The sequence below is a fragment of the Myxine glutinosa genome, chromosome 14 (assembly GCF_964187855.1).
Source record: "Myxine glutinosa chromosome 14, kmMyxGlut1.1, whole genome shotgun sequence".
In the NCBI taxonomy this organism is placed as follows: Eukaryota; Metazoa; Chordata; class Myxini; order Myxiniformes; family Myxinidae; genus Myxine; species Myxine glutinosa.
Genome location: NC_136274.1, coordinates 72,006,509 through 72,029,626, shown reverse-complemented (window position 1 = coordinate 72,029,626; position 23,118 = coordinate 72,006,509). Strand labels below are relative to the sequence as shown.

The 23,118-nt window shown below is 41.7% G+C and overlaps 1 protein-coding gene across 3 annotated transcripts in view; it reads left to right on the top strand.

The window, feature by feature from the left end:
- The window catches only part of LOC137439905 (unconventional myosin-XVIIIa-like), a 346,703-nt gene that overhangs the window by 310,948 nt on the left and 12,637 nt on the right, over nucleotides 1-23,118 (top strand). For all 3 annotated transcript variants that reach the window (XM_068136130.2, XM_068136128.2, XM_068136131.2), the window contains 8 exons: nucleotides 2,773-2,883; nucleotides 3,094-3,198; nucleotides 4,110-4,256; nucleotides 5,542-5,655; nucleotides 13,412-13,528; nucleotides 13,985-14,068; nucleotides 21,284-21,421; nucleotides 21,606-21,791. In XM_068136130.2, the coding sequence (XP_067992231.2) occupies nucleotides 2,773-2,883; nucleotides 3,094-3,198; nucleotides 4,110-4,256; nucleotides 5,542-5,655; nucleotides 13,412-13,528; nucleotides 13,985-14,068; nucleotides 21,284-21,421; nucleotides 21,606-21,791 (1,002 nt within the window). The remainder of the gene's footprint in view (nucleotides 1-2,772; nucleotides 2,884-3,093; nucleotides 3,199-4,109; nucleotides 4,257-5,541; nucleotides 5,656-13,411; nucleotides 13,529-13,984; nucleotides 14,069-21,283; nucleotides 21,422-21,605; nucleotides 21,792-23,118) is intronic.

Sequence of the window (23,118 nt, the reverse complement as noted above, 5' to 3'; positions counted from 1 at the left end):
TGGCCTGCCTAGCTTCCTCCTTCCTGGCTGTGTCCATCCCAAAGCAACTTTGGGGATTCGGTCAGGGAACATTGTAAGCATGTGGCCAAGCGATTTGAGGCGGCGACCCTTAATTTCAAGGGCAATGCGGTGGCAACTGGTTTTTTCATGCAAGTCTTTGTTTGATATCTTATTAGGCCTGAAGATGCGGCAGATTTTCCAAAGGCATCCATTGTGGAAAGGCTCTACCTTTCTCATATCTGACTTACTCACTTGTCAGAGGTACAGTATATAGAAGGACAGACTTGACATTGCTGTTATAAAGTCTTATCTATGTCTTCAGGTTGTACTGCTTCGACTTCCAGATAGAATGGAGTTGAGCGAATGCATTATAAGCTTTGCAGAGTCTTGCCTTGATGTCTTTCTTGGTTCCATTGTCTTTGCTGATTCGACTGCGGAGGTACATAAAGTCATGTACAGACTCTAGGGCTTCTCCATCTACAGTAATGGGTTCAGAAGGTGCAATATTGATGTTTCATCACCTGAGTCTTGGTGGTATTAATATTAAGACCTGTCCTCCTGGCAAAGCTCGCTAGCCTGTCAGATTTTCTTGCAAATGGGTATTCCTTGATGACAAAACAGGTGGAATGGAAAGCATCCACTGGGAACTTGAGGTCTATCTGATATGGTGTTCCTCGTGATCCTGTCTATAGTAATCAGAAAGGGGATAGGTGATATAATACACTCTTGGTGAACTCCATACTCCACCGGGAACCACTCTGATAAGGAGTTGTTCATGATGACACGGCATTCAAAGTGTTCATAGAATTTGCTTATTTGAGTGATCATCTTCTGTGGAATTCCATAAGAGTATCTTCCACAGGCTTGCTCTATGTAAACTATCGAATGGCTTCTTGAAGTCAAATAAGTTGATATAATGTATTCCATTCTAAGCCTTATTCAGTGATGTTACATAGTGCAAAGATTTGGTTGATTCACACTCTTCCTGCTATGAATCCCGCTTGCTCCTGTCTCAACTTGATGTCAATAACCTTGGCGATTCTGTTGAGGCGTATCCTGCAGAAGACCCCACTGGGGATTGAAAGTAGTGTTGTCCCCCATCAGTTGTCACAGTTACCAAGATCACTTTCTTGGGTAGCTTGCCAATGAGGCCTTCTGTCCAGTCAGCGGGCATAATGTCCTTGGTCCAACCCACTTTGAAAAGATCAGTGATTTGTGGCAGTACTGATGTCAGGTTTAAAAGCATTTCCGCATAGATGGAATCAATGCCAGGGGCTTTTTCACTCTTCATGGCTTTGATGGCAACTCTGACTTCTTCTTCTTCAGAAGGTGGCTCAATGTTGATCCCCAGGAGGATCATCTGGTTCATCTGGCTCTGGGTTGTTCAGGACATCATGGAAATATTGATCCCATCTTGCTGCTTGCTGCCTGCTGCCGCTCTGTTAGTATAACATTATCTATAAGTGGCATAATTATAATAAGTGTCATTATCCATAAGTGGCATAATTAAGCCTCCCCCTATTACATAGCATAGGGGAAGGCATATCGTTGTTGTCGGATTTGTTTCTGCAATTAGCGCCCCCAATTTTAATGCTACCACAACGTTTATTTGACCCCTAAGAGTACTAAACCATCATTTATAATCTTTTTTTCTTCCTGCACTCTCAACAATCCAAGTTTCCCAAATATCAATTTCTGAGCTGTATCTCAGAGCCGGCTGGGACTTTCGGAATGAAATTTTGCGTCATTAATGCGAATATAAAGTATGTGGGTTGACATAATTTTTTTGACATTGACCTAATTTTTAAGATCATGATTCAGTTATGGACTTTTAAACATTTTTCACCAACATTCGACAAACGTTTGGCTGATCAGACCGAAATTGCCATCTCTAGATAGCAAATATCTAGTTGTTGGTATTAGAGCGTTTGCTCGGAGTCTGGGAGTTTTGGCGGTTTGAACCCCGACCGAGTCGTTCCAAAGAATTTAAAATTACTCCTTGCTGCTGGCTTCCTTGCTTGATGCTCAACATTTTAAAATGATAGAGCATGGACAAACAACCATAGGTTGGCAACCATTGCACAGGCTAGATGTACCAATGGCCTCCCCCTGCATTGGTGTTTCATGCAAGGGAACATTAGCATAACGCCTTGTGTAATAATCTTGTCCTAGTTCTTCAGTCTTTGATGCTTTTCCTTCTTTCTGGACTGAAGGGACTGAAATGAGAGCCCATAACCATCACCAGAAATTTTTATACTCCAGTATGTTGTACCTTGACACCTGGTGTTGGGCAAGCGGCTAGGGTGAGGGCTTAGGATCCTAGGATCCTGGGTTCGAATCCCGGTCAATCGCTGAATTAACGCCAGGGGGTTGACTCAGCCTGTCATCCTTCTGAGGTCGGCAAATTGAGTACCAGTTCACTGGTAATTCCCTGTTTGTCGTAAAAAGGTGACAAAAAGGGTTGGCGTCAGGAAGGGCATCCGGCCGTAAAACATTGCTTCAAAAAGGGGACCAAAAAAACAACAACAACCACGGTCCCCGAAAAAGGCCAACCCCCGCTTGCGGGGAAAAATGGCCTCTAAAGGTGGTTAGTATGTTGTACCTAATTTATAGATGGCAGTTTCCTCCTTTTGGATTCTTCAGAAATGAGTGCATAGCTTTGGGAAATTTTTTGGGAAAATTTTCCACCTTGAGAACTGCGTTGTCAATATTAATGGCAACCTCGTGTTTGAGAGCCGCATGTCTTTTGCGGATATTGTCTGTGTTTGACAGAACAAGCTTCGGTATGAGATGGAGATGGAGAGGATGAGACAGATACACAAGAAGGACTTTGAGAACAAGGAAGACGAGGCCGAGGATGTTCGCCAATCGTGCCAGAAACGGGTGTGGATCGCAACACATTTCCTGGACCATCGGGCGGTCCACTGGCACATTTAGACCAAATGGCACCGACAACACAGAAACGATCCCCATAATATGGATGCACCTTTTCATCGATATCATTGTTACAGTGATAGCTAAAGGGGTTTCTTGGAATGTGTGTACCAGGTAACTATTTTGAAGATGTGCTCTTTTCCCGTGTTCTTCTGGCAGTTACGTCATCTGGAGGACCAGCTGGAAGAGCAACACGAAACGAAGCAAAAGCTGATTTTGCAAAAGCATGATCTTGAGGGCAAGTTGATGTTACTGGGAGAGCAGGTAAGATTAGATTGCAATCACTTAGCAAACTTAACTCTTGGCAAATGTAACTCTATCTCTTTGATACCCAATGTTGTCTGTCCTGTATCCACTGCACAACATCCATTGCTTTCCCTCATCTTCGTAGATGATCATTTCTACTCCTCATAATCGTTTTATATTTCCTCCACAACGTCAAAGTGCAGTTTCACCCAAAACTTCCATTCCAAATCTAAAACAAGAAAGAGCAATCAGAGATTGCAGACCCTCGCCAGGACGTGTTTTTAGTGTTTTTTAAGGCTTTTGTGTTTTAGCAAATATGGAGGCCGAATCACGTAACCGATGACGTCATCATTATTATTTTTTTCTCCACCAATTTATCCCTAGATGGCGCTCAAGAAATTTCATCTTGATCGGATTAAGTTTTGTACTTGTCGAATTATGACGTCATAATGGAGGCACCTATGACATCATCATTAACATACTTATTCCCCAGGGAGAGTCTTTACAATGAGCCATGTCTCAATTTTTTCTATGTAGCGCTTTCGTAGATATAGAGGAACAAAGTTTTTTGGTTTCTCCAAGATGGTGTCCGTACCACGTGACCAATGACGTCATAATCATCAATTAGAATTATGCAGGAGGAGGTGCACCTATGGTGAAAATTTCATGTCAAATCGGACCAACGATTGCAGAGAAAATCATATTTTTTCTGTGCGGACAAACAGACAAACAGACAAACAAACAGACAGACATACAAACTCAAATGCAATACTCTCTCCTCTGACGTGGGTAATAACTAATAACCAATGTTTTTTTTTTTGCTTGTTCCTGAAAAAAAGATTTGAAAACTCATGCGGATTCAGGCTTGAAAATTGCGTATTCGTCCTATGCAACCACCCTGTGCTGATTCGTCCATTGTCGGTCAACAGGTAGGTCAGCGGGACTTTGAGAAGGAGAAGCAACTTCGGCGGGACCTGCGCCGAACAAAGGCGCTCCTCGCTGATGCACAATCCATGCTACAGCATTTGAAGGAGAATGCACCGAGTCGACGCGAGATCTCCGAGCTCAAGAACCAGGTTTGTCTCTTTCATCAGTCTGTCACCCATGCAAGTTGTGTTTTTGGTGGAATTATCAGGAATGGCCGGCCTCTTTCAGACCTTTGGATCTGATTGATGGTGTAAACTTTTGTTACTTGCAAAAATCGATGATTTTTCAAGCATATTTCGTTGGTCTTGTGCGTTATTCTGTCTGTCTGTCTGTTTGTCTGTATGTCAATCGCCTGCCGGTCACAATTTTAAACCGATCTTTATGAAGCTTCACCAAATGATAGACTTGGCCATAAGATAGAAGCCTATTGATTTTGAGGTCAAAAGATTTGTCAAATTTCTAAAATCCTCAATTTTCATCCGATTGATTTCAAATTTGATGGGGATTTGCATATGAGGTCACTGAATTCAACCACTAATTATTTTTGAGGCCAACTTTTGGCCAAAAGGTCAACATAGGCCAAAGGTCAACAAAGTTTCAAATACCTCAATTTTCATCCGATTGACATGAAAATTGAACAGCATTTGCATATTGAGTCACTAAATTGGGAAACCAGCTATTTTTAGGTCAAAGGTCAACTCAAGTTCAAACTTCCAAAATCATCAATTTTCACCTGAATATCATAAATTTTCATCCGATTGAGTTGAAAATTAAATAGGCAATTGCATAGTGCATCACTGAATTGGGAAACCAACTATTTTAAGGTCAAAGATCAAATCAAGGTCAAACTTCGAAAATCATCAATTTTCATCTGAGAAGAAATCTATTTTCATCTGAAAAATCGTCACTTTTCATCGGATTGACTTGAATTATACAGCAATTACATTGTACCTCACTGAATTTGGAAACCAACTATTTTCAAGGTCAAATGGTCAAAGGTGAACTCAAGGTCAACTCAAGGTCAAACTTATAATATCATCAATTTTTATCTGAAAAATCTTAAATTTTATCTGAGTGACCTGATCTTTGATTAAGATTGTCAATTTTAATGTCAATGAAATGGAAAATTTGATGTATTCATGGTAACTGTTTTTTTTGAGGGGGGGGGGGGGGGGAAGTGGGATTGGATTTTGCAAGTATCGTGCTCTGCATGACGTCTTCTTGTTTTATTTGTTGTTGTTCCAAGTCGATCAATTATTAGCCTTCTAACCAAGAAATTTATTATGAGTTATGAGCGAAATGAGTGTTTGTTCCCCAGTGGTGGGGGCGTGGGGTTAGTGGGAGGGTGGGGAGCGGGTTGGGGAAGGAAGGGCCATTTCATAGCAATAAATTACTTAGCCATAAAAGTAATAATTGCTGTTGTTGTTCTGACAGCTGGAGGAGTCGGAGTTTGCATGCGCAGCTGCTGTGAAAGCGAGGCAGGTGGTGGAGGCTGAGCTTACAGACCTGCACTATCAACTTGAGGAGGTGACTCGGTCCAAGGCAGCGGTGAGTTAATGAAAATCTGCAGCACCAGGTGTAGCTTCCTCATCCTGATTCCATCACAAACAATCCTCCAAGCTTATCATCCCTTACTTTAGCTCTTACACGAGCCTCGATTTTGTATACAAAAAACAAAACCAAAAAAATCCCTAACATATTTCACCTATAAAATAAATCATAATCATATTTTAAAAATACTAATCCACCATATTTTCCTAACATTTACTTGATACGATTTTCTGCCTGAGTTTTATTTATCATTCACAGTTCCTTAAGGGTGGTTTTGGAGACCTACTACAGCCTACAGGTCAAAATGATGCCAAGCATGCACCTTCACCTTTACTATCATATATAATTATATAGCAATTTCTAAGACTTCATAAATTCTTTAACAAATCAATACCCTTCAAAATCTATAAAATTACTCTCAAACTATGCTTTTTGGAATTATTTTTTTTAATGGAATGGATGGAAGGTTAGCTGCAAAATGTGTGGAATGTACAGAACATTTATCAACGTTTGCTTCCCACTGCGTTTCGCAAACCTCAATCCATGTCCTGTTGATTTCATTAATCGTGCTACCTTTCCACCAAGGCAGATCGACACAAGACATCACCTGCAAGAGTAGTTCTTAATTTAGCTGCAAAACACATGGATTTGAATTCACAGTCACACACGAGTAAGGATTTCCCTGGGATTAAAGGTCACATTATATTGTATTGCTCAGACGAATTGATACTATGGGTGGTTTAACAATGCACCTTTGTCCCAATACGATACGTCTCACGATACGCAGCTCGTTGTACGATGCATAAGACCTAAAGTTAAAACGGAATATGGGTTTGTGATTGTATTTTGTACAGAATTGTATTGTGCAGGTATGTCTCCAACTCTGTTTTATCCACCGAGCTCGAACTTCTTCGTATGACCGGCTGTCGTACTATGAGAACGTCAAGCTAGACGTTCCGAGCTAGAAAATATGACATCTTGGTTGAACAACGAGTCATTTACCAATAATTGATGGTTTCAAATAATCTATGTCAATATGTGTATGTTCACACACCTATTTCCCACTCAGATTATTTACCATAGTGGACAAACTATGCACCTAGTTATATGTGCCTAACAGTAACACTGATAATTGTCGAAAAATGACGCTTATTACAACCAGTGGTAAAGAAGCTGAATGGACAGGTTGATTTCACCACTTCTATGATGTCAATGTTGAATTTTATTGTCGACGTCACCAAAGGTTGACGGAGGTTATATTTTCACCCCTGTTTGTCTGTCTGTCTCTTTATCTGTGAGCAGGATATCTCAAAAAGTCATGGACGGATTCGGACATAACTTGATGGACAGATTGGGAATGTTATAAGGACTAACTGATTCGATTTTGGTGAAGATCCATTTCTGGATAATAAAATTTCTTCAGTGCTTTTTCACCAAGTTGAACAATGCAACTGTGTTGCCAATATGCCTCTGCATAGTCCCACAACGAGTAGGGGATGCCATCACTCTGCATATGTATGGGTAGGGGATCACGTTTGTGAAGTTTTGTGTTGATCGGATAAGGTTCGTTTTTCTATCCAAGTTGGCTGCCAAACCACGTGACCAATGACATCATCATTTTCAAACTACATGCAACAGTGCTGTTAGATGGTATTTGTAAGATTTTGCATCGATAGGGTGAGCGGTTTCAGATATCTAATTATTTAATATTTTTTTCAATCCAATATGGCTGCCAAACCGTGTGACCTATGATGTCATAAATTTAATATTTCAGTACAAATGGGTCATAGATCATGTGCATGCAATTTCAGATTTTTAGGATAAGGAATTCGATTAAAACATGTTTGGCTGGCATACGACATCACCTATGATGTCATCATTTCCATGCTTTTGTTCCCCATTGGGAGTACTTACAATGTGCCAAGTTTAAAATTTTTCCATTCAGCGGTTTCCGAGAAATAATTTTTTAATTCTTTGCTTTTAATCCAAGATGGCTGCCATACCACGTGACCTATGCCATCACAATCATCATAAAAACATTCTGCATGGGTGTAACTCCTACCCTGAAAGTTTAGTCTCACACGGACATATGGTTGCTGAGAAAAACGAGGTTTAGCCTGTATGACGGAAGGATGGACGGACGGACAACCCGAAAACATAATGCCTCCGGTGGCTTTGTCGGTGGAGGCATAAAGATAGGGCCAAAAACTATATATAGCACGATAACTCAAAGAACTATGGATGGATTCGGATGAAACTTGGTGAACAGGTTGGGGATGTCACAAGGACGCATTGGTTCGATGTTGGTGAAAATGCAGAACCAGAACCGGATACGAGAAATTTTAAGTGATTCTTCAACATTGGGAGATGTGTCTAAAAACGATATTCAGTGTAGCATGATATCTAAAAAGTTGACAAGACGTGGTTGATGAGTTAAGTAGGTCACAAGTACAAGCCGATTATATTTTGATTCGGGTCCGGATGTATATCTGGACTATCAGTTGGATCCAAAATGTAAACTGTTCAGCCTGGCGGAGGTCTGCGCTCTACCCAGTGCCATTCTAGTTACCCTCACCAGAGGAGAGGGTATTGCATTGCAGAGAGTCCGTTTGTTTGTTTGTTTGTTTGTCCGCACAGAATAAATATGATTTTCTCTTCAACCGTTTGTTCGATTGACAGGAAATTTTCACCATAGATGAAACTGTAGAATTCTGTAGAAACTGTAGAAACTACTACAGAAAACTGTAGAAACTGTAGAATTCACAACTCCACCTGTAGAATTTTTTTAATGATAAATTATGACGTCATAGGTCAAGTGGTACAGGCGCCTTCTTGGAAAAACTGAAAAACTTTGCACCTCTATATCTCCGAAAGCGCTGCGTAGAAAAAAAAATTGAGACATGGCTCATTGTAAAGAACTCTCCATTGGGAATAACATATTGTTACGGATCTCTCCGTCGGCCCCTTTTCCCCTTACCAAGGGGGGATCAATCCCCTTGTCCGCGACTGACCGACGTGAGTCCTGGGGGTCCCAACGCTCCTCCCGGTCGGGAGCAGCCAGGGTATTTGGTCTACGAAAAGTCCCAAGGACCTGAGTGCCACTCCTGACCGCGAGCAGGGGAGGGACTCCCGCTCGAACCCCGGTTTTAGATGTTATAATTGCCGAGCGGTGTTAGCAACACGACGTTCGAGCCATTACCAAAGACTAAACCCGATCCTAAACGTTGGCCAAATCGTGCCACAGGTATTCAATGATGGAAAAGACAAGGACTAACGGATGTGAAGGAAAGAAGGCAAGGTAGGAAGAACAAATATAATTTATTACTAACTATTATGTACAAGACCAAAAGAACCAAGGAGAAGGAAAGATAAGAAAATAATTTACAGAAGGATGGAAGGACCAGAAGGACACAGTGCAATATTAACTTATACAAGCTTACTTATTCCCAGGGACAAGACACACAAAACAAACTCACGTACACAAAAGGATGGAATGGCAGGGATGGTTTGGGACGGCAGAGGAGGGTCCAGGTAGATGGTGGCGTCGAGGTCCGGCTCCAAGCGCGCGCTCCGATCCACGCTTTGGGGTCGAGGCGAAAACCCGGCAAACACAGCTCCGCTTTGCGTCTCACCGACCAGCAATAGGGCCTAGAGGGTCTCGGCCTATTGCCGCAAAACAGGCACCCCTCACGTCTCTCTCTTTCAGTCTTTCAGACTTGCCTTCTCACCGCCCTTGTACCTTCTTTGTCCAACTCTCATGAACCTTCAAGCACCTCCCTCCACAGAACTCTCACTTCAGAACTCCCTCTGCAGAACTGCTCATGGGGCTCCCTCACTCATCTGGCTCCCTCCCTCATCTGCTGCCTCAATCGTCTCCTGGTGGGGGCTCTCCCGTGACGGGTTATATATGCCACACCCATGAATCTTCGCGAACCTCCCCGGTCGTTCTTTCTCCGCCCTCTCAAGCCAAACCCCTCATCGTTGGTTGGTTGATCGGGGCTGGCTCACTCCTCCCTCCGATGACGAGGGCGGAGACACGCCTTTCTTCTCCGAACTGACCGCGTGTTCAATGGAGGGCGAATGCAGTTGGCAATTGAGGCTTTGCACTAGACAGGGGATTCTATCTTATTTCAATTTGATGCAATGCAGAGTCAACTAATGGGAAACACAGCCTTCAACTAATACACATAATAAGGAAATAACTATTTAGAAGGGTATATGGTGGCCTGCGTGTATGTATATGGAGTAACTAAGAGGACGACCTTTGACCTTGACACACAACACGGAGATATTTACAAGAATTCATTACACTTACAGAGGGTGATATTTACAACAATTACAACAAGATTCTCAAATCCACAACAATATTTTAATGATGATGTCATAGATGCTTCCATTATGACGTCATAATTCGACAAGTACAAAACTTCATCCGATCAAGATTAAATTTATTGAGCGCCATCTCGGGGTAAATTGGTGGAGAAAGAAAAAATGATGACGTCATCGGTCAGGTGGTACGGCCGCCATATTTGTTTTCGTATAAAAGCCCTGAAAACCACTAAAAACACGTCCTGGCGAGGGTCTGCGATCTCTGATTGCTCTTTCGTGTTTTTATTTTGTAATACCCACTCCCACCATGTGGTGTTATATAATCACCTCCACAAAGTGGCCCCGCCAAGGTAATACAAGAAGCAATGCCCAAAAGGGAGGCCCAACTAATGGCTGAGGAAGTTCAGCAGAGGAGAATACCTCAAAGGGTAGATATAGGAAGACGAGCTGAATATCCTCCATGGAGCAGTGCACAGCTGATGGGAGTTTACAAAGGGATCGGTGAGTCATTGAACCTTCACGGATTCACACAAATATACATATCGTTCTCTTTCCGCTGTGAATGTTGAAATTCAATGGAAGACACCACTGGAAAAAAAAGTGTTGTCGCCAAAGATAAATCCCAAAGGAACGCAGCCTTGTACCTCAATGCTTCAATCCTACTTTTTGTCCTTTTATCCTACTTCTTGTTTTGTTCTTGTTCTTGGGGGTTTTTTTAGGTTTTTTTTTTCAACCATCTTGTTTTGTTTTTTAGTCCTCTACTGGTTTCACCTATAGGTATGACTATAGGTATGCTCTCTGTCTCTCTGGCCGTCTGTCTGTCCATCTTACTTGTGGTATTTCAGACATTTCCCCATACCCTTATCTTCCCCCCATCTAAAACCTTGATCTTTTCTACCCCCGCTAATTTCACCCCAGATTCACTTTTTTGAAATACCAACTTCCTTCCTGGAAGTCCTTGCATTGTCCTTGTGTTTTATACTTCTCCCAACCCTCCCCCCTTCCCACGCCTCCTCCCCCCTTCCCACGCCTCCTCCCCCCAAGCCCTCCCACAGATCTCCCGATGTCCCTGCTCTCAAATGTTGTGCTTGTGTGCTTACCCTTCTCTCTCCATTTTGTCTACCGCTACCCTTATTATATGTTTTGTGTGTCTGTTTGATTTTTTTTGTGTGATAAATGTTAGCTCTTTCACGAGCCTCGATCCTGTATACAAAAAAAAAACAACGTTTAACATATTCAACTGAAACTTGTTACATGGCTTTATTATGATAAGTTGCAGAAGAAGTTCGAGTTTCAGGACATTCATCAATTTCTTACAGAGTTGTGCCCTTTTTGGACTAAGAAAATATCACATCGGTAGGGGACCATGTATTGCAAAGCAATTCTCCCTCTTGTTTTCCTTGTTAGGCTTCCTCTACATACAATGTAGAGGAATACCAATTGTTACTGCTGTAATTTATTCTTCTTATTCGCCCTCCCCCTGCCCCCTTCCCATTTCTAGGTTCGAAAACTTTAAAATCAATGTTCTCTGCAACTGTTGGTCCGATTGGCACTAAATTTTCAGCAAGTGATTGGCTAGACTTTTAGAATTTGTTAGTGCTAATTATGATGTCATATGTCACGTGGTATGGGCGCTATCTTGGAAAAAAAACCCTCACCTTTGCCCCTCTATATCTCCGAAATGGCTCAATGGAAAAAATTCAATTGTGGCTCATTCTGAAGACCTCTGCATTGGGACCATAAAATGTGTTTATTTACGATATTAAAAGTGCTAACGTTATGAGGTTAGAACTCGACAAATAGAACCCTTGATGCCACGAATATAATAATATTTTTTTGTGCATGACCTTAGTGAAAAAAATTTCAGAAACAATTTTTTTTGACGTCACAGATCACATGGTTCAGCCACCATATAGTTTTTTATGAAAAACACTAAAAACTATTTTTCTCCGAAACGACTGAACAGATCGAGCCCAAACTTTTCAAGCATGATCACACGCTCAAGATGAACAAATAATCCCCGTCCCCCGGCCATGACGTCATAGGTCACATGGTTTAGGAGTTATGACGTTTTGAAGCATAATCCTTTAAAACCCATCTCCTCCCTCATTCTTGAACATATCAAGTGAAAACTTCAGAAATATGTTCCCCATGTCTGAATGCTAAAATTGAACTTTTGAAATTTGCGATAGGTCACATGGTTTGGCAGCGATATATAATTCAATGGAGATCTTTAAAACCTTGTATCTATTTAACTGCTTCATTGATCGACATGAAACTTAAAGTAATGTAGAAGGGGTCAAGTGGAATAAATGTGTACATTTTTTCAACATGATTGGTTGTTCTGTTTGGCAGCCATAAATAGTTGAAGGGAAATGTTAAAATTATTTTATCTTGAACTGCTTGATTGATCTTTAAACTAATCGTGAAACTTTAAACTAATGTAGATGTCGTCAATTGGAATAAGTGTTTAAAATTTAAACATGATTGGTTGTATGGTCTGGAAGGTAGCAGTTGTTTTTTGTGTGAAGAAGAAGAATCTCTAACTCTATCTTCTCCAGCCATGTGACTTTTCGATGTAGGTTTCTTTATCATCAAAGTGGGGTTGTATGAAAGGTTGTATAAAAGCGAGGATTTATCAAAGCGGGTTTGTATCAAAGCGGGGTTGTATCAAAGCGGGGTTGTATCAAAGCAGGGTTATATCGAAGCCTGTCCAATGAAAGCGGGGTTGTCACAAAGCGGGGTTGTATCAAAGCGGGGTTGTATCAAAGCAGGGTTATATCAAAGCCTGTCCAATGAAAGTGGGGTTGTAACAAAGCAGGGTTATATCAAAGTGGGGTTGTATCAAAGTGGGGTTGTATCAAAGTGGGGTTGTATCAAAGTGGGGTTATATCAAAGCCTGTCCAATGAAAGTGGGGTTGTCACAAAGCGGGGTTGTATCAAAGCGGGGTTGTATCAAAGCAGGGTTATATCAAAGCATCTCCAATGAAAGCGGGGTTGTATCAAAGCGCGGTTGTATCAAATTGGGAAGGCAGAGGAAACCGGTCATCACTGCCAGCAGTTATAAAGTGGCAGTTCTTGTTGTTGTTGTTGTTACTTCTTTTATCATGAATCTGTAAACTTAACAGCAAGTCTTTTTACCTTCTTAGCTTTCTTGAGCTCTAAAGTATTATTATTCTACTAATTGTGTAACCTTATCCAATAATAATTAAATCATAGAAAAATGACAGACTGGTCAATAACAACAGGTGTTGATCCAAATGATGCTTTGTACATACAAATTTTGCATGTTTTTTTTTTTAATTGCTCTTATTACCTTTACTTCCTTGAGAGCGCTCATTATGCATACCTAATGACACTCTTGTCCCACTTTTAAGAAGAATGAGAGAATGAACCAATAACTGTGCGAACCACACTCCGGCAGCTGGAGGAGCAGATGCTACGGATGCAACGTGATGGGCAAGAGCTGCAAAACCGCCTGGACGGTGATCAGGAAGACCTAAACGAGCTGATGAAGAAGCACAAGGCCCTGGTGGCACATGTGAGGTTTTACACCTCACTAGATGAATTCATGCTCGGTTCTAATTTCCATCAGGTCTATGTTCATCTATCTCTCTGCTTGAAGACCACCTTCATTATAGGAGAAACTCAAGCTATAAGACCTCACCACTTTTCCTTTCTTGTTTAATTTATTAACCCAATAAAGCAATTGCTCTGAAACGAAATTAGAGAAGGTATTACAATGTCCTTTTGGGAGTTGTACAAAATCATACGTTTTGCATAATCATTCATCACTTGTAGCCTCCGGTGTCCAGGAGTAATAACATGGAGGATCATTCAAGGCTCCGGTTTCACCACGGCATACCACGTCTCCTCGTTGAGAATTAAAGCTTATGTATAATGGGAATGTCATTCATCCATGGATATCTTTGTATTACCTGATGAGGATCGATGTGCATTTGTGCGCACCGTTGTTTGCTATGTTTTTGTCTTGCAGTCCTCCAGTGACCTAGCTCAAATCAATGAACTCCAGGCACAGCTGGACGAGACCGCAAGAGAGAAGGAAGAACAGGTGGAGAAGGTAACGCACACCGCAACCTTCCAGTTGCTTGACACGCAAAGAAAGTTTTCCCAGATATTCATTGGGAAAGGAGATCTCATCCTTTCAACATACCCGTTGCTCCATAGTTGAGACGCGTAGTGTTCGAGGTGGTTGAGGATGCCAGAGATTGTGGCACCACGAGATCCTCGTTAATTGTTTTCACACCGCAGCCGATGTTTTAACGACCAGCGTGGATTTGTGTTCGAATGTCACCTTCAGGTCTGTGCTTGTGCATCCTTGGCAGAGTTTATGTGCAATTTGAAAGTGTCGTTAAGCGACTAGCCAAGAGCCAGGACACCTTGGATGTGCACGGCAAACAATGTATGCACAGGAGTCCTTTATAGTCAGGTTCACTATGTTAACAAATATAATTTCGTTCAAAATTTTGGGAGATTAGCAAACCTGTACATTTTTGGAATCATCAGAGCATGGAGAATCCGAAAATAAATGTTGGCATTTGCACAGACACCTGCATGGTCGCCATTTTGGATTTTCAAAATGGCCGCCATGAAATACATATTTTGCGCTATCTCGGCTTCTAGTCAACCTAGAAACGTAATTAAATATGCTAATCCTATGTTTTCTGGGTCAAGGAATGTAAGAAAAGCCTCAAAATAGTGCTCAGGATTATATAAAAGCAACAAACAAAGGTAATTTAAAACCATTGTCTTTATATATATATATATAATGGTATCTGTAATCTGGTTCTCCAACCTAATGAGCGGACAACATGACGTCATCGCCATGCACGTCCGCCTTGCCTGCAAAGTTCCAGAGGAACCATCTAGCAGTGCGTCATTACGGATTATAAATACAGATACTGTGTGTATGGAAAGTGTATGGAAAGCCTCACTGCGTTGCCCTGATGAAGCCCCAACAAGGGCGAAACCAGGTCGGTAACTGTGAGTTTTGCATGCACTTGTGACAGTATCTGTATTTATAATCCGTAATGACGCACTGCTAGATGGTTCCTCTGGAACTTTGCAGGCAAGGCGGACGTGCATGGCGATGACGTCATGTTGTCCGCTCATTAGGTTGGAGAACCAGATTACAGATACCATTATTAGTAACTCCCAACCGCAACCAGGTCGACTCCATATGATGAGTGGATACCAGAGATAACGTCACCGCGTGGCAGGCGGTGCGTATCGCTCCCAGCAAGGTGCAGCAGCAGCTGTATGGGACACCTTGCTGGCGGTTCTCCACTGATGATATGAAGGTCGCATAGTGACTGATATTTTTTTTTTTTTTTTTTTTTTTTTTTCCTGTATACTGAATCGAGGCTCGTGAAAGAGCTGACATTTACTTCACAAACAAATCAACCAGACAAACAAAATATATAAAAAGAGGGAGCAGAAGACAAGAGAAGGGGAAGCACACAAACACTTGAGAGCACACAACACATTTAAGAGCAGGGAGATGTGTGGGAGGGAGAGGGCTTGGGGGGAGGAGGCGTGGGAACGGGGGGGGGGGGGGGGATACATTTCAGGTTCTGATAACTGTATTACATAATACATGGTATTGCAAGTCCTTTGAAGTTATAGGTATGGGTTTATAAAGCAAGAAAGCAGCCTTGTTAGTATCAGATTGAACTATAAGTCCTATACACAGGATCTACGAGGTCTATACCGTTCAGGAATATGCTTTTACAGATCTTCATCACTGTCCTGAGTGTCATTTTCGCAAAGGTGTCTATGCAAATGCCAACATTAATTTTTGGATTCCTCATGCTCTGAATATTCCAAAAATGTATAGTTTTGCTAATCTCCAAAATTTTTGAATGAAAAAACATAGTGAACCTGACTATTAGAATGGTGTGAAAATATAGACCTTTTGCTTGAGCTGCATTGCAAACCGTACACGTGGTAGGATGTTGGATGCATACAGCTATCCCATAGCGTTTCCAATGTCCAGGAAAACTGAACTCACAAGAAAGCCTATTTGGCCAGTTGCACTCATCATATCCATATCCCATTGTCTGTGTATTTTATTTTGTTTCGGCTGATCATCCACATACCTTTTCATTTACAAGGCTGATCAATGTGGTCATGTTTGGTTGATTGATGCGAGGGATGCAGGTTCGATTCCCATCCTTTAACCAGGCATAAGGTCAAAGACTTTAAGTTGGCAAGTTGACAACCGCTGCACAGCCTTAATGGCCATAATGGCCTCCTCAATGGGTACGTTCCTTGTAAGGGAATTTGTATTTATATTATTATTGATTACCATGAGATTCCTCGAGGTTTGCATGGTCGTTCACATGATTGGAGATAGGATGGTCAGTTTAATAACAGATAGGTGATAGGGTAGTCAGCATGTCCGTTTCCCTAGGATTGTCGACATGCTCCTTGATGGAACGCTCCCAGCTGACGCCATCGATAACGAAGGTTTTCACGGTAACCGATTCTTCCAGGGCCCATAAAGCATGAAAACGTTCTTCACTGAAAGGATGTCCTTTTTTTTCATTAAAGGATGTACTTTTTTCACTCTAATTGCATAAAGCGCCTAGTGGGTTATAACCACGAGCAACGGTACCCTCCCTACGGGCGGGGCTTCAATTGGGAGGCCCAAATGAAAAGACAAAATATCAGAAATTGAAGGCTTTTTTAAATTTTAAACGATTTATATAAACATCCGTTAAATCATATCACACGCAGATCATCAGCCCAGCCTTCTTTCTTGCAACAGCTTCCTTGGACGTTTTCGTTAATGAGGCTTTCCGTTTGGAAGGCATTTTACCGGTTTATCTGAAACGGTACCCGCCCAGAAACACGTACCAGAGAAAACAAATCGTTTGCGCAATGGCCTCTCCAATATTCGATGTGTTCACGGTTTGAATTACATAACGTAACGTTTGTGATGATGTTTTCATTGTGATGATATTGTGACGATGTTTGTGTCACGGTAGTTTGATGTGACGGTGTGAACGTAATTTCGTAATGTTTTTCGTTTTTATTTTCGTAATCGTTTAATGAACGTTAATGAGCATAAGAATTAGCATAATGATCATTAAATGAATGAATGAATGTAATGAATAATTCGATGCGAAGCGAAAGACGCCTCAGAGCTGTCACATTCACATCGCTATGTCGTATGTACTCCCCATACGTGTTTCATTCATTGTAAAAACTACCAAGTCAACAGTTGAAAGGATTTTGAGCCGATAGGTGTTACGGCCTTGGCAAGATCGATGGAGACAGCGATCTGCTAGCTTATACACTGCCCAAATAGCTATGTGGGATTCTCTCATGTAGAGATTAAACTCACGTCGTTTGAACTTTGGCCGAGGTCATTATTTACTTTTAATGATGTTTATATACGAATCGAAAAGAAGATAATTGGTGTTGGGTCGTCCTTTCTGGCTTTCCACATATCTCGTGTGAATGTGACTTGGAGAGACGACCGTGATGGCGGGGAGGGGGTTGACATTCTCTCAAGCAGGGATTCAACCCATGTCCTTATAAAAGATCTTTGTCCGAGGTCATTATTTTTAACTGTGTGTTTTCATTCATCAGGTTGCGATCGGTGCAGCCATTTGTGTGGCACCTGGGAAAATAACGTTATGCGGGAGTCTAAACCTGAAAATGCTGGAGACCAAAGCTGAAATTGGAAAAACAATGTAGCCTATTTTACTCCAGGGGGTCCCAGGATTACCTACCCAAAATATCGTTGCGATTGGTTCAGCCGTTTTTGTGGTACCTTCAAACGGACGGACAGACAGATGGACGGACATTTGGTGAATTATCACAAGATGCCCATCAAACCCTCACTGTACGTGTACTCGGAGTGAGGCCTTCAACTGCTGGCTTTTCATTCTTACATAATGAACGTTTTGATGGCACTTTGTCAACCTGAAGTTCATTTGTCTTTCAGATATGACTTTTCTCTCACACGGTGGGGAAATCCAGTCTTTTTCACTCGCTGAATGAGCTCGACGCATATTGATGACCAAGTTCCTTGTCATAGTCCACCATTTTGTTTTTTACCTGGCATGCTCTAATTAACAAAGCATATTCCAAACTGATACCCGTTTAGTATGTCTTTTGAATATGTCTGCGTTAGCTGAGGCAATGGTACGTCCCAGTCTGTTGACAACTTTGCTCCAAATTTCCTTTCTGATTTATGCCAGATCCTCAGGCTTTCCACCTCTTCCTTTTATTCCCACTTAAATCCTCCACCTCATTTCTGGTCTTTTCACTGGTCTTCTACCATTTATTTCTCCAACATTCCGTCACTAATTATTTTACGAGACTGTTAAGCGGTGTATTGGTACAGTGTGATGTTCATGATTGCGTGCCTTTAATTCAATATGAAATGGATTGTTTATTACGTATCAATGTGTAAAGTTTGGTGAGGTGACATGTTTATTTTATATGTTGAGTAGAATAAAAAAAGTGGCAAGTTTTCATGTTGTAGTCACATTTTAAGCTGGGCAGGAAAATCAGGAGAGTAGGGGAAATTTCTAGTTACTTTGGGATATAAAATAAAATCGGAATTTCGAGTACTTTGTATGGGGGTGGGCTTTAGCCAATGTTCTTGCTCGGAGTTTATAAACATAGGGGTAATACCTCTGGTGCTCACCTGGTAGAATAAACATTGTACTCCATCGACTAAAGGTATTTTAAACCAATTTCAATGCTTGCTAGAAAACAGGGCAGCATGTAGAATCATACTAACATAATCATAAGACTTTAAATAAACAAATTTTTTAAATACCTATTTTGGGGGGCAACCCCTCCCCCCCAACCCATGTACCTCCTCAGACCCAATTTTTTGCAATTTTTTGAACAAACATTGGTACATCACGGATGATGAAGGTTGTGGTGACGTTTAATCAAAATTGTGTGTGTAGGTTCTGAGAAAAATGCAAATACCTATTCTGGGGGGCAAGCCCCCCATAGATCACCTTAGACCCAGATTTTTTTAATGCCAGGAACAAACTTTGGTACAACACAGGTGATTAAGGTTGTGGTCAAGTTTCATCAGAATTGCTTATGTCGTTTCTGAGTCACTGCCCATTTTAGGTTTGGTGATGGCCCCCATTTTTATCAATCTACCGTTGTCCAGGTGCAAGAACCCATCTAATAGCCCATGGAGTATGCTGCCCTTACAGGAGGGATGTTAAACCGGCTGTTCTCTTTGCTGGCACTTGTTTGTGGACATTAAAGATTTAATTGTGACATGAAAAAGGGTTTATTCCTCTCCATGAAATGATCACAACCTGGTGTGAGTGCCCTGAGACCTTTTAAAGAGTAAAGGACAAAGTCTTTTTAAACTTCTTGTTCCTTCGTTTTCATCACAAGGCTGTGGGTTGGCGCCATTGTTCGAGGGCCGGCTCCACCACAGATGTGATGCAACACATTGATGAATCAACCTGCCTGTGAAACACCGGGATGACTGTTTGTAGCTTTGCCATGATGCAAACCCAGGATAGACAGCTTAGAGGGATTGAAGGGTGTGGGAGTTTGGTCATCTGTTCCTCTATTCACAAAAAAAAGCACAAAAAATATCTGTTCCTCTGTTCACAACAAAAAAACAACCTCTGTTCCTCTGTTCACAAAAAAACCTCAGGATAGACAACTTGAAACCTATGTTGATCTCAAAAATAGTTGGTGGTTGGTTTCAGCTAGCTGATATGAAAATCCTATTCAAATTTCAGGTTAATTGGAAGAAAATTGAGGATTTTAGAAATTCAAATAAAGTGGTTGACATTTGGCCTATGCTGACCTTGCGACCTATGTTGATCAAAAAAATAGTTGGTGGTTGAATTCAGGGAAGTCCATAAACCTCTCCGCCATCATTTGAGGATGACATTTGAGATTATCATGCACACTTCCATTATTATAAGGGACTGTTAATGTCATTGCTATTCCACCTAATGAACATTTTATTTGGCAATTATTCTACCCCCCCCCCCCCGCCCCCCCCCTCCCCCTCACCTCCTCCTTGACAATAGACATTTTCATTCTCTCCATGCATTCGCTTTTATTAGCTCACCTGGAATGTAGTTCCGGGGAGCTTAGGCGATGTCGCGTTGTCCGTCCGTCGGTCCATAAACACTTGCAACTTCTTCTCCCAAACCGCTGATGGGATTGTGACCAAACTTGGCTAAAATTTTGTTTGGTATATTGCAACTCAAGTTTGCTCACGGCATGAAAATAATCGCAGTCAAAGTGGATCCAGGTTTGACCCGCCAAAATAGGTATTTGCTTTCTTCTCTGAAACGACACATGCGATTCCGATAAATCTTAACCACAACCTTCAACATCCATGAGGTACCAAAGTTTGTTCACGGCACTAAGAAAATCGGGGGTCTGCAGGTTAGGGAGAGGGTGGGGAAAAAGGGGAATTGCCCTCAGAAATATGGTTTTTTTCTTTTCTTTGTTTAAAGTCTTATGATTACGTGAGTATGATTGTACATGCTGCTCTGTCTCCTAGCAACCATTGAAATTGTTTTAAAATAGTTTGTTTTTTTTGTTTTTTTTTGCTTGTTTTTCGTATACAAGATCGAGGCTCGTGTAAGAGCTAACATTAATGAGGGGGGGAAAAAAAAAACGGACACATAAGACGAAATAAAGGGAGCAGGAGACAAGATGGGGAGAGGGGGGGAAGCACACAAGTCCAACATTTGAGAGCAGGGACATATATATATATATATATATATATATATATATATATATATATATATATATATATTATTTACTTTTATTATTTAATTTTATTATTTAATTTTATTATTAAAAAAACAATTATTTTTTTGTATAAAGACGAAACAGAGGGTAAGATGTTCGGGAAAGTATGGAGTGAAAAAAAAACTGGAAAAATAGCCCACAAACGAAAGTAAATGGACCACAAACGACTGCCGAGAGGAAACAATGATACTGTTTAAAATTGTAAAATTGTTACTGTTACGCAGTATACTGCTTTAGTGTACCATGTGAGCGCCCAGGGGTATTGCCCCTATTTTTTTCCCCTATGTGACTTTATTTTTCCTCCAAAAGTCAATCTTTATTATATGGATGTTTCAAAACCATGCATTTATCATGTTCTTTCATTGCGTCCGACAGCTGATTGTATCGTAGACAGGTCTGTGTTGTTGACATAACAGTCCAAATGTGTTTTGGCAAATACACTGTGAGATTTGTGCCATTAAATGGCGAGAGTGGCGATCATTCCTCCTTGTCTCGTGGCCAGATCCAGGTGCTGGGTAGCAGAATATCCTTCCTGGAGGATTCGCTGGTGGATCGCTCAATAGTCAGCCGCCAAGAAGGGCGTATCCGGGACCTGGAATCCAAGCTAGAGTTTGAGAAGATGCAAATCAGGCGCTTTGAGGTAAAAAAAAATATATATATACATGGATCTTTACCCGAATATGATGCGCGACACTCAAATGTGTGTAAATCGTACCTGTTTATCTACCAGCACAAATACCCACTTGACTGTGTCTCGAGGAAACATTTTGTATGTACTACCAATGACAGTAATGTACTGTGGGATTCCCAACTCCTCCATCCAGGCCCTGGTGTTGCGCCTGAAGGAGGCCATAGACCGGGTTTCAGCAGAACGGGAACAGCGGACGGCCTCCGAGATTCGAGAGAAGGAGCAGAACAAGCGGCAACAGAGGCAATTGAATTCGCTACTTGAGGAAACCAGCCAGCTGGCAAGGCGGGAGGGAGAGGCCACTCGCAAGCGGCATGAGCTGGTGAGCAGTGCAGACTAAGTCGCTAGGCCATCTGGTACCGGAAGCCGGTGGGCCGACTGAAGAGGATAGTGCAGCATGATATGTAATTCGGTAGGATTTTTGTGCTAAAATTGATTTTTTTTGCAGATTTGGTACCATTTTGGATCAAAATAAAAAATGTTAGGGTCCAATTTTTTCGGGCACTTTTCAAAATGGCCGCCTCCAGACGGGTCTAGGGGGATATCTCAGGAATTTTATTGAACTGTGTGTCTAGTTGGTCTGTTTTTTTAGGGTGCCGAGTCTGATTATGAGGGTTCATGAACAGACTCTTGAATCTGGATTGCACGATTATACAGATCAAGGTCAAGTGTTATGAGCGTGCATCTCTCAGGGCCCACAATGACAGCAGATATGTTTTGTGTGAGACTCAAAACGGTGTATAGTGTGGCGTAGTCATTGGGAGAGGTCTTGAAGAGGGGCGCAATAACCTCGGAGTTTGTCCTATTAACCTCAACATGTCCTTGCTTGGATATCAGGAGAGATTTTGTTGCCGCCCACGTTGGCATCACATCTTGTTTCTCAAGCTTTTCCTTTTTACCAATTATATTCCTCACTTGAAGTATTGGAGCCGTAGTATTTGTACTATCCAGGCATGAAGCAGAGGATTCCATTGAGTCAGCAGGTGATGAAGGGAGTAGAGAGAGACCAAGCACTTCACCTTGGCCCTGGCGTTCCATGTGACCTTCAGAAGATGAAAACACAGATTCCTGAAATGTTGATGCTTCTCCAGTTACATCTGATGAAACAGCAACCTGTGGTTGGAGTCTTTCGTTAGCCATGTAGTTTGTGAGCGCCCAGGTGTTGGTATAGTGTTTGTACTTGGGTAACAGATGGTCTCTTTGGCTGATCGTGTACTCCTCAAAATGTATTGGTTTCAGCTGTATGACTGGTTCTTCAAGATAATTGATCTTAACTTTGAGATGCTTGAATGGGACCTTGTCTGGGATGACTAGAGGGGTGTTGATCGGTTCAGCCTTCTCATCCTCCCTCTGATTAAGGACAATAAGTGTTCCATGGAAGGTATTCTGTCCATAGGGAGTATATTCAAGGAGATCGATCGATATTGTCGATAGCAAACCAGACATTCACGTCCTTCTTCACAAAGTCAGGGAGACAGAAACCTCCAGTCTGCTGCATTCTCAGCAGCACAGCATGCTCAATACGCTTTTCAATGTCGAGTATGTGCTGGTAGTCGCTGCCAACATACACAGTAGTGAGATTGGTCATAAGACTTTTGTCCCGCACCCGGGAATGAACAGAGAGGGGCAGTTCGATCGACAGTGGTGTT